A 19,641-nucleotide genomic window follows, 5' to 3' on the forward strand; every position below is an offset into this window, starting at 1 on the left:
AGTCACATTACAACATAAAAGTCAACAGTTTAAAGTCTTAAAATGTTTTCTTAGAATTTGCATTGGCTTACAACCTTGTATATAGGAGGTTGAACCCTTGCTGCTATTCTGTGTAAGCACCTGCTAATGTACAGAGATTGTGTCACTTTGACTTATTTTTAAGTATGATAAGTAAATAATCATGCCCTATGTTTTTGTACTATAAGCCCTGTCTTGGTTGTTGAAAACTTGAACATCTGATATTTGGCAATTAAATAGACATTACCATTTATTGGAGCATTCTTGTTGTCCTGTTTCCTCTTGAGTAAGTTTAACACAATTTTAAAATGCATTAGGGATAGTTTGATGATGTTTTCCTCCCTGTTTTGGATTAAACAGTCTTTCCTTGTGATATTTACTCTGATCAAAGTAAAATTAGAAAATGTGTACAGTTTTTCACGCAGCTTAAGCTGCAGAGTATTAATAAGCCTGTTTTCTTTTTTCTTCAGATGTATGGTCTGCAGGCTGCGTGTTAGCTGAGCTGTTGCTAGGACAACCGATATTTCCAGGGGACAGTGGTGTGGATCAATTGGTGGAAATAATCAAGGTGAGAAGAATTGGATCAAAATTTTTGAACTAGAAGTAATCTTGTGGCTAGTCTCTAAGAATCCGTGTCTCGCGCACACACACACACACAATTTAAGAAATGGAGAAAATGATCTAAGTCACATAGCAAGTTCAGCATAGAAGAAGTATAAGAACCCAGCCTTTTGCTTTCTAATTGAGTTATTCTTCTGTTGTGTGATATTGGAAAAGTTGTTTTGGCTATCTGATGCACAAAAGGGATATAACTATAATTTAAGATAGTTAAAGCTATAGATCACTAAAATATAAACTGAATAAAAACACAAACTGTTTTTGCTTACTGTGTACTCTCTGCTTGTAATATGGTGCTGAGCACATAGGAGATCCTTATATTTATTCAATATTTAAGTATTTATAAAATGAAAGAATGAGTATGTATGATTAGACCCCTTGGTAGAAGCAGATTTTTGACTTTAAGGTTTAATATAATTTTGTTTACTAGGTCCATCAACACCTTTATTAACAACACCAGGTTCAAGGTATTATTATCTTGGAATTAATGTTGTCCATTAAGAACAGCAGCACTAAGATTTTAAATTTTTTAATATTTGAGACTTTAGATAAGTTCTTACCCCCTTTAAAAAAAATGTAGTGTGTATATTGTATATTTAGACTACTGGGTTGGTTCATTCTGAGGTTATAGTTTGTTCAAAGCAACAATACCTACTGTCTTTTGGGCTTTATTCTTGATTTTCCAAATGTTTCATAGACACAGAAAATTGAAAATCTCCTTAGAGGTTATTTAGTCCAATTCTCCATCCAGTGAAAGAAACTTCTTAGTTACATTCTGACAATTTTTTTTATTGTTTACTTGAATACTTCCAGCATCAGATGGCTACTTTGGAATGCAGCCTGTTCTGTATCTGGACAATTTGAATTTAGTTTTTATTGTGCTGAGCCATAGCTCCTCAGTTTTTACTGGTTATACACAGGACTATGATTGTTATTTTAAAATCCTTGTACTTCATTTTATTAAAATGTTACTTTTGGTAAGATGTTTTTGCTAGGTATCATGCAAGTGTGGTTGAAAACACTAGTGTGTAATCAAGAATCTTTCTTACAGTCCATATAATCTATGATTTGTACCTGCAACCACTGGTATTTGCCATCCTTTTTTGGTAACCATCTTTTAGTCTCAAATTGAAGTTTTAACCTTAGTTTGACAGATCCACTTCTTTCCTGATTCCTACACTACATTTAGATGTAAGTTCAGATAGTTTGATTTCTTTGTTTCCTAAAAGCCTATAGATTGCTTATTGTTACTCAAATTAATGTTGTTATACAGGAGTTGGCAAACTTTCTGTTAAGAGCTAGATAAAATATTTTAGGTTTTTGTGGGCTAAAATGCAAATCAAGGATATTAAAGATATGTAACAAAAGAGAAAACAAATTCCCACAAATTTTTCATTGATGAAATTAAAATTAAGATAATAATACAAGTCTGTTAGAGGAATTGAGTTCTTTTGGGGGCGTCTATAACATTTCTCGTAATTGGGGTTCAAAATCAGTATTTCATATCATTAAATTGATTGCAAATGATTATCTTTAAAATCAGTTCTTAGTTCATGGGCCCTACAAGAACAGTGATTGTGTTGTAGTTTGCTGATCCCTAGTTAGTACAACCATTCAGCTTTTTTTCTATCCAAGACTTTGACTTGATGCATTTGAGCTCTCCATAATATGGCTCTCTGGGCATATTGCCATTCTACATTTGTCATATATGTTTAGCTTATTAGAACTGTGTCATTTGTCTACTGATTATCGTTTATAATTTTGGGTGATATATAGTTTGTCATTAATTTTAATGAATTCATACAAGATAGAAATGAAATTGCTCACGAAACTAAGGTGGATGTCTATGGTAAGTCCGTATCTCATGCTTGCCATTATATCCTATAAATCTTTAAGTCCAGAACTTATTTCGCTGCTTTTCGTCAGTCCTTGTTATTCAGTTTTCTGATAATATTATTTTGTGCTAATTTAATTTAATTTTAGTAGAAACTGTCAGTTTGTTATTGATAGCTTAAGACTTCATTTTTATTTAGGGCTTGTTGCAAGTCACTCCATGATCACTTGTCATAGTAGGCCAACTCTAAAACAAAACACTCTTTTTATTTATATGTTATCTTGTCATCTTGCCTTTATACATAGTCATCACCCTACTGAAGTTTCAAGGTCACTGTCTATAGATGTTTTAAAGATGATATGAGATAATGGAATTAACATCCCAGGGCAATTTGGAATATCAAACTTCTCAGTCCCTTATATAGTGTTAAGCAATGTTATTGCCCAGGATAGAAGAAGTATCAGTATTAGTTTACCACCCATTTGGTGACCCAAAGCTAGCTATACATTACATTGAGGTTAATAGGCATTGTTTTTTGGGGTGAGGGTGTTAGTGTAGCTCTAAATCTTAGTGCATGAAGGTTAATAAACATTGTAGGACTTTTGTGTGTGTTTAATATAGCTCTAAATCTTGTTGATCCTGTCTGTATATCTGTTCTTTAAATGTTTAATATATTTGATGTTTCATTGAAATAAAAACTCATAACTAATTCTCATTCTGATAACTGTTTGTTTTCCTGATCTAAGTTGTATGTCAGAAAAAGAGTTGTCTAGGTTAGCTTTCAAAGTTGTATCTTACTAAGACATTGCGTATTTTGAACAAATGTTGTCACTCTTGCTAATCAGGACTTCAAGAAGTAGGTTTGAGTTTTCTTTGAAAGGTGGTCTCAGAGGTACCCAATTCAGGTCTCAGTTTTTTTTTTTTTTTTTTTTTTTGAGATACTAGTCATGATCTTTTAGTCTTTTTGGTAACTAGGGAATCTATGTTAATCTCTTCTTTTCTGCAGTCTTTCCATTTTCTCTCTTGAAAACCTCAGGGGGATTCCTCTGGAGTATCTGGAGGTGGCTGACCTCCAGTAAATAGATACTCTTATCCGAATTTGAGTTTATGCAAAAAATGAACAATCATACAGCAGACTTTATATGTGGTAGACTTGCCTCATTATTTTATAACTTTCTAAGCAGGAACTTTCTTTTATTTATTTGCAATAATGAAGTTGTTATAAGGCAATTAAAATTACATAATTTCTCTTTTAAAACAACTTTACTAAACTATTAATTTTCTTTTCGCAGTAGTTACTTGATTTAAATATTTGTTTAGATAGCTCTAACACAAGTAAGAACTAGTAAAATCTTACCTCTAGCAGAAACTTTAGAAATTTGGAAGTAGAAAACAGATCTAAATAATCTTTTGATTATGTTATCATAGCTAAGTAAGTGGACTTCATTTCTTGTGATGCCTATCAAAAAAGATTGAGAAAGAAAAAGATTTAGCAGTGGAGGGTGGGACTAAAGAGTAAGGGAAAGAGGATTTTCACTTTTTAGTTTTTAACAATCATCTCTTTGCAATCCCAGAAACTATGAAAAAAATAGATGCTTTCAGTTGTTTTGTGCTGGAATGTTTTGTTAGTAAACAAATAAAAACAGTTACATAGAGAGAGAGAGGGTATGTATAGCTGGGTAGTAGAGTGCATGCCTAGCATTCATGAGGTCTCGGGTTCCATCCCCAGTACCTCCATTAAAAAAAAAAAACCCTAATTCTGCACCCCACCCAAATATTTAAAATAGAAGAAAAAATGTACATAGAGTTAAGAGAGCTGCATTCTACTACAGATGTCTGTCTAAATAATTGTTTTCTTGGTCTTCCAATTTGATGACTCTTTGGCTCCTCAGAAATCTGCATTTTCAGATATTGGTCAACTACTGCTAATCATAAAAGCTGCCACTCAGTGAGACTTTCCTCTCCACCAGGCACTGGGCTAAGCACTTTACATATATTACTACATTTAATCCTTATTTTACTCTTCAAAAGGTAATGATGATGATGATTACCACCAGTACCGTATCTGGGAGAGGTTGGGTGGTAGGAAATTCCTGTCTGATTGATCTTTTGCTAGGTTAGTGTCCTCTATTCATGGAATTTTGTAGCTCTGGGGAAAACAGTGTGATACCCAATGTCAACTTGCTGTCTACAACACACTAAGTTAATATTTTTAAAATGGGACCACAAAATAAAGGAAACAGCCCCTAAATCTTACTGTAATGAATATACCAAATCAGTCTGTGGTATCTTTGGACTAGGTTTAATTGTGCTTCATCTAAAATAATCAAGGTTGTGATAGCGGTTTTCTTTGCTTTCAAGTACAGCTAAGTCTTACTTTCATCATCTTTGCTTAGCAAACGTTTTAGATTTCAGTTATCTCCGCATTATAGGTTGTTTAGCACTCTGTCATGGCTTAACATTTTCATCATCATATAGTCTCTCAGAGGTCTAAGACATTAATTAAATCAAGATTTAATAGATATAAAATACTTTTCCAAGTTTTTTGATGGATCCATGATCTGTCTTTGCTAATGTGCATTTGGGAATTTAATCACATGTTACCTGGTGACATTTCTTGTGCTGTCATATTATAGAGCTCTTGTGTTGTTAACAGACTGCAGGGACAACATACTAAACTTACTATATCTCCTTTTTCCAATCCCCAGAACATGTAGGCACACCCTATTACACATTGTGGTACAGATTTTTACTTGTAATATATATTATATGTAATATATTAAAAAAATAATTAAAATATTTTAATTCGTTCTTGTATTATTGTTTACATTTTTCCATGCTTATTACTGACTAGAGCAACAACTGTTAGTAGCTTTTGGATCGTGGACTTCGTGGACTTCTTTGAAAATCTGTCTGTAATAATGGACTCTCCTCTAGAAAAAAGCATACATGCCAGAGTTTTGCATATAACCTCAGGTAGAACTTAGGGTTTTCTGAAGCTCATCCAGAAACCCTAGGTTAAATATCCCTATACCAGTGCAAGGAACTAGGGTTGTAATTTGTAGTAACTGCCTGCAGTATAAATATTACACACATAATGTCAACATTTTTAAAATGAGTTTTAAAATAATGATTTTCATGAAAAACTCCTCAGCTGCATCTTTACATTAATATGTTGTCCATAGACCGGAAGAAACATCAGTTTTAAGTTACTACTGTGAAGTTTTACTGGCTCTACAGTAACTTACTCATACTTGGTTAAATCTGTATACACTTACAGGTATTTGTGCTCAGGCATGGAAAAGTGGCTTGTTTCTTGACAGTGTAGCATAGTTTAGCTTTTGACTGAAGAATAATGGTATCCATTTGAAATCTTTCCTTTTCCCCAAAAAAAGCAGTATAAAATGATTTACTAAGTTGTCAGGCTATATTTTGTTTATGCAAAGAACTTTTCACGTAAAACAAGGTTTCATGACATCATCATTCAAAACTGATGTACTGATAGTTATATTTTAGGACCTGAGTCAGAAGACCATCCACAGGATTACTTTTTGGGGGATATAATGCATTTTACTTATCAATTGCAGATTCTTCTGCATGGTTGCATTTTGAATTCTTTTGTGTATTTGATTAATTTCAGGATCCCAGTTCAATTATTTTTCTTTGAAGTAATCACAAAATATGTAAAGGGACAGGTGAGAGATGGGATAGGGACAGAAGTCTGTCAAGTTAGCAGCATTTAAAATCTAGATGCTAATTTCAGGTTTTTACTAAAGAATCTGCTTCCTTATTTAGCAAAAGATTAGGAATTTTGAGAGCAATAATTCTTAACAGTAGAGTAGTGGGAAAAATATGAAGAAACACTGAAACCTTGTAGAGGGGTATTTATTTTGTTAAAAGCATACTGAGTGCTATTTCATATCTGTAAAACAATTTTTTATTGTTACATGTAATAGAAGGAGAACATGAAGAAAATCTTGGCTTATGATGCTACAAAGAACTAGAGTGTTAGTAACTCTCAAATGAAGCAAGAGCTGGGTGATGTGTGTATAGAATGTTTACATATCTCAAAACAGGGTGTGATTTTTTAAAGTTTGGGGAATACAGTATGTTTTTGTAACCCAAGAGATTCTAATCCCTGCCTGTCTCTTTTCTGTTATGGTATGCTTCCTTGAGCATACCACTGTGTCTGAGATCTACCTAGAAAAAAGGTCTTTTGACTCCTGTGCGTATATACTAACCAAGAATGACTTTTTCACTTTATGTTTAATGCTTTGCATAATCGAAACATTAGTCACCTGTTGAGGAGAAGGAGAGGAGTTATAGCCAAGTATAAAATTTTATTCAGGAAGCAAAAATGAGAGTCAAAACAATCTTTAAAACAAAGAATAAAGACATACTTCCCATTTTTGAGACTTAATACACATCTACAGCTATCACAACAGTGTGTATACTATGGAATATTATTCAGCCATGAGAAAGAAGGAAATCCTGCCATTTGTGACAACATGGATGGATCTTAGGGCATTATGCTAAATGAGATAAACCAGACAGAGAGACAACTACTACATGGTATCACTTGTATGTGAATCTAAAAAGGAAAGAAAAAAGTCATAGAAACAGAGAGTATAAAATTGGTTGCCAGGGGCTTGCAGGGTGGGGGGAAGTGAGGAAAGATTGGTAGAGAGTACAAACTTTATAAGATGAATAAGATCTGAGGATAATGTAAAACATGATGACTATAGTTGATAACACTATTAACTTAAACATTCTCACCAAAAAAGAAGGAAGGAAGAGAAAAAAAAGCCTGAGGTGTGATGGATGTGTTAATTAACTAGATGGAGGGAATCCTTTCACGATATATATGTATATAAAATCGCCACTGTTTATGTTTTCTATGTCTTAAAATTTTATTTGTCAATTAAAACTCAAGAAAAGGGAGGAAAAGACAGTATAGTATTGACATGAGTGTAGGCATATATAGATCAATGGAGTAGAATTGAGAGTCAAGAAATAAACCTTTACATTTATGGTCAGTTGACCTTTACCAAGGATTCCAAAACAGTTCAATGGGGAAAGAATAGTTATTTTAACAAATGATACTTGGGTAACTGGGTATCGATAAGCAAAAGAATGAAGCTGGACTCTACCTCCCTCCATATACAAAATTAACTCAAAATGAATCAGACCTAAACATAACCAAAACTATAAAACTCCTAGAAACAGAGGTATAAATCTTTGTGACCTTCAATTAGACAATGGTTTCTTAGATATGAGACAAAAAAAAAAAAAACACAAGTGACAAAAAAAAAAAAACAGATACACTGAACTCCATCAAAATTTTAAAATTGCGTCTCAAAGGACACCGTCCAGAAAGTTAAAAGACAGCACACAGAATGGGAGAAAATTTTTGCAAATCATATATATGAGACTTGTATCCAGAATAAGTAACTCTTACAACTCAACAATAAAAAGACAGCCCGTAAAAAAAAATGGGCAAAGGATCTAACTAGACATTTCTCCAAAGACATACAAATGATCAGTAAGCATACATACACACATAGAAAGGATTCTCAATGTTGGTAGTCATTAGAGAAATGCAAATCAATATCATAATGAATACTGTATTGCATTCACTAGGATGACTAAAATACAGACAGACAATAACTAGTGTTTGTAAGGATGTGGAGAAATTGAAACTCTCATACATTGTTGGAGCAATTGTAAAGTGGTGCAAACAAAAAATGGTTTGGCATAGCCTCAAAATATTAAACATAGTGTTGACATATGATCCAGCAATTCCATTCATAGAAATGAACTGAAGACATTTATCCATACAAAAACTTATACACAGATGTTCATAGCAGCGTTATTTATAGCCTAAAAATAGAAACATTTCAAATGTCCATTAGCTAATGAGTGGATAAATAAAATGTCAGACGCAAAGGGCCACATGTTATGTGATTCCAATTATATGAAATGTCCACAATAAGCAGATTGGTAGATACAAAGTAGATTAGTGTTTGTCAGAAATTGGGGGGAGTGGACATGGGAGTGACTGCTCATGGGTACTTAGTTTCATTTTGGGATGATGAATATGTTCTAAAATTAGATAGCAGTAATGGTTGTACACCTCTGAATATACTAATAAAAAATCACTGAGGTGTTTGTAGGAGTAAATTTCATGATATATGACGTATATCTCAAAGATGTTATTTTTTATAAAAATAAGAATGAGGACATCTGCGTATGGAACTTTTGATAAGATAATGTTGCTCTTTCTACTGTATTTTTAAAAAGGCAATAAACTCTGACCGTAGTTTTGCGAAGGACTGAGATCAAGTTAAGTGACTCGTGGTACAAGAGTGAGTGGAGTAAAGCATGGACCCACAAGGGGACCCTCCTGTACTAGCTTACCCTCCTAGGCTGAATAAATAGTTTAGCCAGATTGTTTAGTTGTGTTCAAATAACATGACAGCTTTTTCTTTTTTCCATTGATGTTCCTTATGGGATTTTAAGACTTGTACTGCTGTTGCTATAGCTTTTATTTAGTTATTTTTTGGTTCCTTGCTTTTTGGAAATCAGATGGAAACCCTGAGAAGGAAACATTGCACACACCACAAGAAGGGGGGTGTCTTATACCAAATTTCACTCATATATTATAGGAAAGGGGTAGATAGAAATTAGATAAAATCTGTATGTGTTGAGAGTTAAGTGTTTTAGCTGCCTGTATCTGTGGATTTAAAAAAGGAGAACCTGAATTTTGTAGGGAAATACCAGAGGGAATAACATTTTATATCAGTCCTCTGGAAGTGAAAATGTATAGTAGGATTCTAATGTCAGTAGAGCACTGATATTTTGAAATAGAATAGCTCAGTGACTTGTTTTCTAATTTTTTAGAGAAATTTGTTAAGTTTATGGTATAAGCAGTCAGCCTGACAGTTACTCAACTTGAATAAACAGGTCTTTTATGCAGAAAAGAAATAAAGATGTTTAATTATTCAACCGTGATGCATATAATCTCTTGTCTCTGTATTATACAATTTTTATCCATGTATTTAAAAAGTTTTAATTGAGTTTATTATATATAGGCCTGGCCATGTATCCCTTTAGTCTTTCAGAGTGCATGCCATTTTAACTACATGTTGATTTAGTGAACCATTTGTGTTAAATGCTGGTCTAGAATATAGGTGGTCCTTGGCCTCAAGGAGTTCAGAGACCCATTGAAGGGAGGAAGGGAACAACTGAGGGTGGTAGAGTAAGGCAGGTATGATCCCAGAAGTCTGAGCAGAGTACAAAGGCAGAAGCATCCTGTTTGGAAGTAGTGCTATCTGGAAAGGCTTCGTAGAAGAGGTAACTCTTAAGCTGACTTTTGAAACATGGCAAGGTTTACCACTTAGAAAAAGGAAAAGAATGGAGGACATAACACACTGACTTGGACAAAGATGCTTAGTGAAAGAAATCAGATCTATTCTGTGTTGCTTTATGGTTTGAGCCTAAGATTCTGAATGGTTAGAAGTAGTAGTATATGAGTTTACCAAGAGAGGGAAGACTGGAGCTGTCGGCAGTGGCCAGAACAGACTATCCTGTAGGCAGTTGAAAACCACTGCAGGATTTTAAGCAAAGGAATAACAAATTTATGTATAAGTATTTATATATTCATTTATTTATATTGAAGTATAATCAGCTTACAATGTTGTGTCATTTTCTGGTATATAGCACAATACTTCAGTCACATAGGAACATATATATATTCATTTTCATATTCTTTTTCACAAATTTCTAGTTAAGATTTCTTTTACTTCACATTGGCTTCAAAGGCTACACATACAGCTCTTGTTGAAGTTTGGCGACCTCTGGCGTTGAGCTATTAAAATACAAGAGTGTGAAAGCTATATTTGAGCACTTTTGTCAGACGATTATTAGCTCTAAATCTTTGGGGACATAAATCATAATTCCTGAGTTGATATTTATTGGGGTTTTGGAGTCTGGCTAAAAAAGAATTTTTTAAAATGTTATGACAAATATCATGGCACTGGGTACAAATAAAACAATTGATTTAATCATAAAGGATGAGTAGTGTCCCCAAAGGGATGGGACAGGCTAATCTCTGGTTCTTTGAGTCTTTCCACCACTACATCCCATGATATTCCAGGATGGTGGGCTAAAATATATGCTTTTTTTCCCCAATAAATGTAAAGATCTTTTTCTAATGACAAATAACAGAATACTACTCTTCCTAATGGCATGATAATTTTGAACACCCCCCTCTTATTGTGTGAGATATTATACTTACAGAAAAGTGTATAAACATTACATTCAGTTTCATTTCCTTTAAGTAGCACAGGAACTCAGCTTCTAGAAAATCTTAAAAATAATAATTTTTTTAAGCGTATCCTCAGTCTAAAAGTTTTGGTAAAAAATTACTTTCCATCTCTTAAAATTCAGGAGAACTCAAGACTTGTTTTGTGATAAAGTCCTTGTCAAATATACCTTTTTAATCTATAAATGCTTATGTGATTTCAGAGTTTCCAAATATAAATCAACTGAAATAAATCAGGTAGAAATACACCCTGAATCTAATAAAAACTTAGTATAAAACTTAAAAATATACTCAGAAGTAGAAATGGGATAGTTGATTTATTAGGATGTTCTATGTTTGTGGAATTGATTGCAGATGGTGGTGAATTCAGAATCTTTGCTCTTCATAGTCCATTGCTTGTTTAACTTGCAGCCTCTAATGTTGCCATTCATCCTTTGTCCAGTCCTTATTCTCTGTTAGCACTCTGCTGTTAACGTAGTTACCCAAATCATGCCATTTTCCACTTCATACCTAGAATACATAGAATGTGCTGCTGACCCATTTGCTTCCTAGATTCTTTAAGTAAAATTAGCTCTGTCTCTCCTTCCAGAATCCTTTCCTGAATCTTTTCCTTACTCCAGTGCATTGTTGCACTTCCACTTCACACATCATTGATGCTTATTTTGTTGTATTGATCTTGGCTGATTGTAGTTGATATATGTACAAAGTTTCTCTACCGTAGAGCTCCTTGAGGATAGAAACTCAATAAATGTTTTGAATGAGTGAACAATTTAGGAGGCTGAAAAAAAATTTTAATGCCTCTCGATTATGTCTTACCTTTGTCATCTTACATTCTTTTGCATCGTAACTCATACTTTTGCTTTCTTAAAAGATTCCACATATGTATATAAAGTAATTCTGATTATAGGGTTTGACAGACTCTGGTACTTTTAATGCGAGCAAGCTTTAAAACAGCAACAAAAGAAGGATAAACATGTGGTTGTAGTTAGTGTAGTAAAGGCATGACAAATTACATAACGTTCTGTTTACTTTTTATATTAGCATCGTAGAGATTTAATTTACATATAATAAAATCTAGCAATTTTATTGTAGCAAAGTGTACAGTTTAATGAGTTTTGACAAACATGCATAGCTATCATCCTGGTCAAGGTTTAGAACATTTCCATCACAATGAAAATGTTCTTGTGTATAGCCCAGGGTGGCCAAATGTCCCAGTTTGCCCCAGACTGAGAAGTTTGCCAGGATAGTCCCAGACAGACTGGGACAGTTGATCACCCTATTCCTATGCCTTGGTAGGCAGTCTCCCATCTTCTGGTTCAGGTTACCTCTGGTCTGCTTTCTGTCGCTACAGATTAGTTTTTCCTATTCTAGAGTTTCATATAAATGGAATCATATAGTACATTTATTTGGTATCCGGCTTTTTGGGCTCAAAAAAATGTTTTTGAGTTTCATCCCTGTTTTTGTATTACTTATTTATTCTATTTTATACTGAGTTGTATTCTGTGAATAAACCACAGTTTGTTTATCCATTCACCTGTGGATAGACATTTGATTTGTTTTTCATTTTTGGCTATTGTGAGTAAAGCTTCTGTGTTTTTTTACAAGTAGTTTTGCAGACATATGTTTAAGTTTAGTCTTAAAATTACTTTATCATTAGGAAATGACACTCTTTATTTCTGTTTAATTTCCTTGTCCTGAAAACTACATTTTCCGATATTAATGTAGACACGTCATCTTTTTTATGATTAATGTTTACATGGTGTATCTTTTTGCGTCCTTTTAATCTACATGTCTTTATATTTAAAATTCATTTCTTGCAAACAATATATACATAGGTCTTCTTTTTTTACTGAGTCTGATAATTTCTGTCTTTTAATTGGAGAGTTTAGTCCATATACATTCAATGAAATTATCAATATGGTTGTATTTAAGTATTCCAGGTTCATATTCATTTTCCTCTTACTATTCTTTTTCCCCCTCTTTTACTGCTACCCTATGGCTATAATGAGTATTTTTATTTTCCCTATTGGCTTTTTAAGCCATACCTCCATGTTGCATTCTCTAGAGGTTGTTCTAAGATTGAAAATAGGCATCATACTCAGTCACAGTCTACAAATAATAATATGCCACTTAGCGTATAAAGTAAGAACCTTAAACAGTATTATTATCATTTCCCCTTTCTGTCCTTTGTCCTTTTGTTATCATACATTTTACTTCTACAGTACTTTATTATTTTACTTTAAACACTCATTTTCTTCTAAAGAAACTTAAAAGCAAGGGGGAAATGTCATGCATATGGCTGTATATTTACCATTTTTGGTGATCTTTGTTTTTGTATAGATAAGAATGTCCATTTGGAATACTTTTCTTTCATCCTGAAGTATTTTCTTGTAGTGAAAGTTTCTCTTTTCTTCTGGCTTGCATTGTTTCTGATGTCAGCTGTCATTCTTCTTGTTAACTCTGTAAAATGTGTCTCTGTTTTGGGAAAGATTTTCTCTTTATCAGTGGCTTATGTTGATTGTGACTTGGTGTGTTATTTTTACATTTATACTGCTAAGGCATCTTTGAGATTTTTATTGAATTTTCAGCAAATTTGAAAAAATGTCTGCTGCTATTTCTTCAAATAGTTTTTCTGTGTCTGTTCCCGAAATCTCCTTTTCAGACTCCAATCATATATGTACATATGTTTTTCTAGCCTTTTTGTTTACCTCCATGCTTCAGCTTTGATAGTTCCTATTGCCTCTTTTTTTTTTTTTTTTAAGTTTATTGATTGTCTTCTGTGGTGTCTTGTCTGCTGTTAAACCTCCAGGGAAGTTTTCGTTTCACATGCCATATTTTTCAACTATACAGTTACTGTGTGGTTCTTTTTTTTTTTTTGTCTTCCATTTGTCTCCTCATTACAATAGCTATTTTAAACTCCTCTCTTGTCCATTCTTTTATCTCTGTCATTTTTAGATCTGTGTAGGTTGACTAATATTTTCCCCCCTCTTCCTTTTGGATCACATTTATTTCTTCTTTAAAGAATATTTTGTCAATCATTTTTCTAGTTGTTTATACCTAGAGGACAATTCTGGTATCAGTTACTTAGTAATGACTAGAAGCAGAAGTGTGTAATAGTCTTTTTTAAATAATGCAAACCTTTGCATGACATTCCAAAGTTTTTGAACAACTGATGGAAAGTTATACAGAATTGCACTGTGTTATATAAGATTTTTAGTTTACATTTGACCACTTTAAATTAGTTATGGCTCCCCATTAGATACACACAGTATTTATACCTAAAGCAGTTCTATAACAATGATCTCTGTAACTTAGGCCTTGAGATTAAAAATTCTTTCAGTAAAATTACTTACAATGTGCACATCCTTAGTACTTGTCCACCATTTAACATTCCAGTCAAAATTCTATACTTGTGAAACAATCACTCACAGATAAAATACTATACTTGTATGTTTGGTATTGCAGATATACTTAAGCAGTGAAAACCTGCAGCTAAAGAAGCCTGATAGTGATTTATCAAAATTGCTAAATTATTAAAATAATCTTTACAAAAATGTATAAAGTAAGTTGGAGATTTGTTACACTTTTTGAACTTGTTTAGCAAATTAGATGCCTGTATTTCTTCATATTATTCTGTTGCCTGAGATCTATAATTCATAATATTAGCAGTTCAAGATATTCTTTGTATTAAGTTGAATTACCATGATATGGATAGATTTTATTTAAATTGTATTTTTTTAAGTTGTCAAGTAAAGTCTAATCTTTTATTTTTTAACGTTTAATTATAGTCTTGTGATCTTATGAAATCTTAATATATCCTGCACAACTCCAAAGAATTTAGGTTTTATTTTATGGTATAACCAATGGAGTTTAATAAAGTGGTTTTTTAAAAGCATATATTTTTAAAAAACCTTTTCTTGTTTCTGTCCTTAATATTAGGTAGACTGTTTTAGGGAGTCAGCTACACATGCATTTGAATCCCTTATTTACCGTTGACAAACTGTAACTCTGAGAAGTCGGGTTACCTCAGTCAACCTTAGGCTTCTCTTAAGTGTGAAATGAGGTAATAGAGTATCTATAAAGTTTAAATGAGAAAAGAAAATTAATATACGTAGCACAGAGCTTTACATGCTGGGTGCTCAGTAAATAAATTCTTCTCTTTGTTCTCTCCTTTCCCTCACTGATGCACCTTTTAAAAGGAAAATATATACATGCTGTCTTCATGTAGTCATTTCAAGTGATTGCCATTCTCATGACCGATCTCACCAAGGTCAGAAAGGAAGCCTTCATGGCCAGCATTAGTGAACACCATTTGATCTGTATTTTACCTGGGCTGTTGTATCAGGTACCTACCTCTCTGTCCTTTAAATGTTCCTTGTCCTCCATGGTGTCATTGTCTGTGGGAACTTCTTCCAATCTCTTAGACTTCTATATCATCCTTCTTTTTAAATTTCACGTTTTCCATATATTTGTATCTTTTGAGTCCCCATCTTCAGCACTCTTCTTCAGCCTGCTTTGTCTGTTACCCTCGTAGCCGCCTTAATAGCTGTACATCAGGTTCTAACCTCAAGCTCTCTTCTAAATTATATACTTATATCCACCCCTTGGTGGAGAACTCCTCCAGGTTCTTCTTGAATATATTAACTACTGTTTTCTCTTCCAGCTCTATTCCTTCATGCTTAATAGCACCAACATTTTTCACAACTACCAAAATTAAAAACTGAAATTGTTTGTCCTCCAACCAAGTCAATAAACAGATTCTTCAATATCATCTCCTAAAATTGGTTTGCCACTGATAAGATTGACATATTCTAGTTCTGCCTCTGTTTAGTTCTGACCTCTGGAAAGTTGTTCCTTCTGAGTCTCAGTTTTTCTCATCTCTAGAATGTTAGGACTAGATCAAAGGTCAGCAACTAGGGCCCAGGAACCAAACAAAGTCTATTGCCTGTTTTTGCAGATTAACTTTTATTTACAGCTACTTTGTGCTACAGTGGTAGAGTTGACTAAGAGACAGAGCTGCTCTGGCCCACAGAGCCTAAGATATTTACTCTTTGGCCCTTTAAAAAAGAGAAGTGCTGACTCATAGACTAGTGGATCTCCCATCTTGGTTCTAGTTCTATTAGCCAACCTGGGGAGAATGTAGTTTTAAGGTTAAAAAAAGAGAGAGAGAAGAAAAAGAAAAATGATACAGTAGTTGGATATTTGGTAAGAGAAATTAAACATAGACTGTGACGTTAGAATCTCTCTTTCTGTATCTAGTACCCTTAGTGATTTAAGGTCATGTAGCTGTAACAAAGGTATAAAAAGGTCTCCATTACCACTTCATGGTGAGGCTAGTTTAGTTAGTTAATTGCTTATAAATAATTGATAGTGAATATATCAGTGATTCCATATACTAGTTAGTAATAAAGTTTCTTAAAAGTCACAAATACCTACATTTTTAAAGTAAAGAATACAGTTAAACTCTGACCATCAATTAAAAGTACTATTAAGAATCTTTTAATATCATGACCAGTCATCAAAGCAGGTTATTTCCCATTGTCGTTAAAGATTTTTTCACATCCATGTACTAGTGAAGGAGGATTCTAGGTATATAAAAAATGCTTGGATTACAAAGTCATTAATATTGAACCTTATTTAATTGTATGTATGCTGACAGGTACTGCAGCTGACTTTCAAATGCATCAGAAAATAAAGTGGATCAGTGGAAATGTGATGAACCAAATATAGTAAAATGTTGATCATACACATGGGTATTTGATATAAGAGGAGAGTGTTTTCACTATTTAGAAAAAAAGGATGCAACTTTTCTCATGTTTGAAATTTTTCATTTATAAAATTTGGGGTAAATGTTTAGCTCTAAATGGCTGTGAGATGGTGAGTTTAGGGAGAATGTGGGAGTTAATACACATATACACACATGTAGTATATCTTCTTGCTTTCACATAAAATAAATTATTAAAATTTTTTTGTTAAGTAAACATTGTGTATATGTCATATGTTTCTCACCTGTTTTATTGTGTATTTCACAGCTTTACTTTCATTTGGAATATTCTTAGGTTATAATAAAATGCATAATGAGAGTTGAAACACTCACTTCAGGAAGCAGCCTGCCTTTTCATTACACAGTGTGTAATTCTTGAATTCTCACACATAGCCCCTGTGGGAAAGTCAGCCAAGTGGTTGATAAGTTCAAGTGATCTCTCTCCATACAGTAAAAAGATGCATATCCTAATGGACAGCATACATCTCTCATTTATTTTGGCATTCTTACCAACTCCAAGGGAGTTAGGACTGTGCCTTGTGTTAACAGAGTACTCAATAAATGTAGGGGGACTGCACAAAAAAAATACTCACTGATTCAAGAGTGAGCGTTTCTTAAGTATCATTTTATTTATTGTGAAATATATCATATTGCAAAAATATATAAAAATGTATTCAGTTTAAAGCATAATAATAAAGTGGCTATCCATGTAACCACCACTCATATTAAGAATTTGAATTAGAGGAACTACTTAGGCCCCTCCCAGTCACAATCCTCCCTCCTACGTCCTGTCCTCTCTGTTAAGCTAATCTGTTCTTGATTTTTCTAGATATTCCTATGCTTTCAGTTTAGCTTCACAGTTTTACTATGTAAACTAAAATATAGTTTAGTGTTGCCTATTTTTAAACTTTATAAAGGGCAGGTTATATATTCATTGTTGAGTCAAACCCACCACTATGTGAGATTCAGCCATAAAGTATGTGTAGCTCTGGTTCATTTATTTTCATTGCTAGTTAGTATACCATTGGATAACTACATCACAGTTTATTAATTCAATGTTAGGTTTTTGCTTTTGCCTGCACTATTGTGTTATTACAGAGAATAAATGTATAGTTTTTCTAGATATATAGGTTAGAGTGTTTGCCTTAAAATGGAATTAGTTTGTGATAGGATTATTGAAGGTGTATACATTTTTAAATACTCATTTTTTCATATCATTGCTGTTGTTTTTCTTTAGCACTTGAAAGAATCCAGTGGAGTTGCATTTGGGAGGCAGATCAATAAGTTCACTCTCCCTTCTTTTTCACCCTTTCCCTTTTCCCCAGTACATATACACACAGACACCCTTCATCAAAGATCTAATATAGAATGTAAGTGCTTGCTTTATTATTTAAAAATAAAAACTAAGTTAAGATTCCTTTTAGCCTTCATATTTTAAGTATGGATAGTTCCTGACTTACAAATGTCTGATAGCTACAGCTGCAAAGGCCAGAGAGTTCCCCTCCCAGTGCTAGATACCTTGTTCCTCTCTGTAAAGCTGGAATTCTACTACAAGAAGGAAAGGAAGTCTTATTACTGGAAATATAACTTTATTTTCAGTACCCTAAGAGTGAGCTTTCCCCCAGAACAATGTTAGAAATAGAGGTTAGAATGATGTGTTATAATTAGATTATTTTTGCACATCTTTTTAATTTTATTTCTAATAACATCAGGAGTTTGCTCAGAAGTTATAAGGCAATTAAAGGTCAGTTTATAATTAACTAGATTCTTTTTTGACTTATACTGACAAACAATACTATTGTTCTATAGCTTAGAATGTTCTTTCCACCTGTCTTACTCAAACTTTATGTATTCTAATATTTAATTTCTGAAAGTTTTTATTTCAGGTATAATTGACATACAATAAAGTATATATACATATTTAAAGTATGTAATTTGGTGAGTTTGACATATGTATACACCTGTCATGAAACTATCACCATGAAATCAACATAATGATAACCCTCAGTAATTTCCTGGTGCCTCTTTGTAATACTTCCCTCTGGCCCCTCATAACTATGGATCTTCTTTCTGTCACTATAGGCAGAAAATTTTCTAGAATTCCATATGAATTAAATTATACAGTGGGTACTTTTTGTCTGGCTTCTTTTGCTCAGTATATAGTTATTTCAATTCATTCATGTTCTTTTTTATTACTGAGTGGTATTCCATTGTATGAATATACTACCATTTATTTGTTCACTCACCTGTTATGGGCATTTGAGTTATTTCTACTTTGTGTCAGTTACAAAAAAGATGCTATACACGTTAGTGTACAAGAATTTGTATGGGCATATGCTTTCAGTTCTCTTGGGTAAATAGCTGGAAGTGGGAATGATGAGTGTATGGTAAGTATATGTTTAACTTTCTAACAGACTGCCAAAGTATTTTCTAAGATGTTGTACCATTTTACATTTCCACCAGCACTGGATATCTTTTCTTTTGTCCATTTTTATTTGTTGTTTGTCTTCCTGTTTTTGAATTGTAAGAGTCCTTTGAATATGTTTTCTCTCAGTCTGTAGCTTGCCTTTTGTCTTCTTAAGAGTGTCTTGTGAAGAATGAAACTTAAGATTTTGATTAAGTTCTGAAAGTTTTAGTGAAGTCTGGAGAATTAGAACCAAAAACAATGACAAAAATACTGAAATTCTTACTTTGCCCTTATTATTGATTGCCACAAATCAGGTACTTATCATTACATTTTACTCCTTCTGTTCAATATCCTTGAATTGTACATGGCTTAATATTTTGTTTCAACAAACTTGTTTTAAACTGGGCCCTAGAGTTACGAAGATGGGTATTATATGTAATCTTTCTTCAAAGTGCTGGTTATAGTATTTAATGTTTCTTCCCATCGTCTGTTTTGTGCAGACAGGTCCATTTACTTTCCTTTTTCTGGTGCCTAGTACAGCTTTGGAGGCAATGAAGTGCTCAATATATTTTCATCTTGTAGTTATACTTTTTTTCCACACACAGATATGTAGGTTTATCATAGCAGGAAATCTTTTGTTCTTTGTGTCCTTCATGTATCGTGGTGTAGTTCCTAGT

General features: G+C 33.2%; 1 protein-coding gene across 4 annotated transcripts in view; it reads left to right on the forward strand.

The window, feature by feature from the left end:
* GSK3B (glycogen synthase kinase 3 beta) overlaps positions 1-19,641 on the forward strand; it is a 165,743-nt gene that overhangs the window by 105,581 nt on the left and 40,521 nt on the right. For all 4 annotated transcript variants that reach the window (XM_006210331.4, XM_006210332.3, XM_031680768.2 and 1 more), the window contains exon 7: positions 489-586. In XM_006210331.4, coding sequence (XP_006210393.1) covers positions 489-586 — 98 coding nt within the window. The remainder of the gene's footprint in view (positions 1-488; positions 587-19,641) is intronic.

The sequence above is a fragment of the Vicugna pacos genome, chromosome 1, assembly GCF_048564905.1.
Source record: "Vicugna pacos chromosome 1, VicPac4, whole genome shotgun sequence".
In the NCBI taxonomy this organism is placed as follows: domain Eukaryota; kingdom Metazoa; phylum Chordata; class Mammalia; order Artiodactyla; family Camelidae; genus Vicugna; species Vicugna pacos.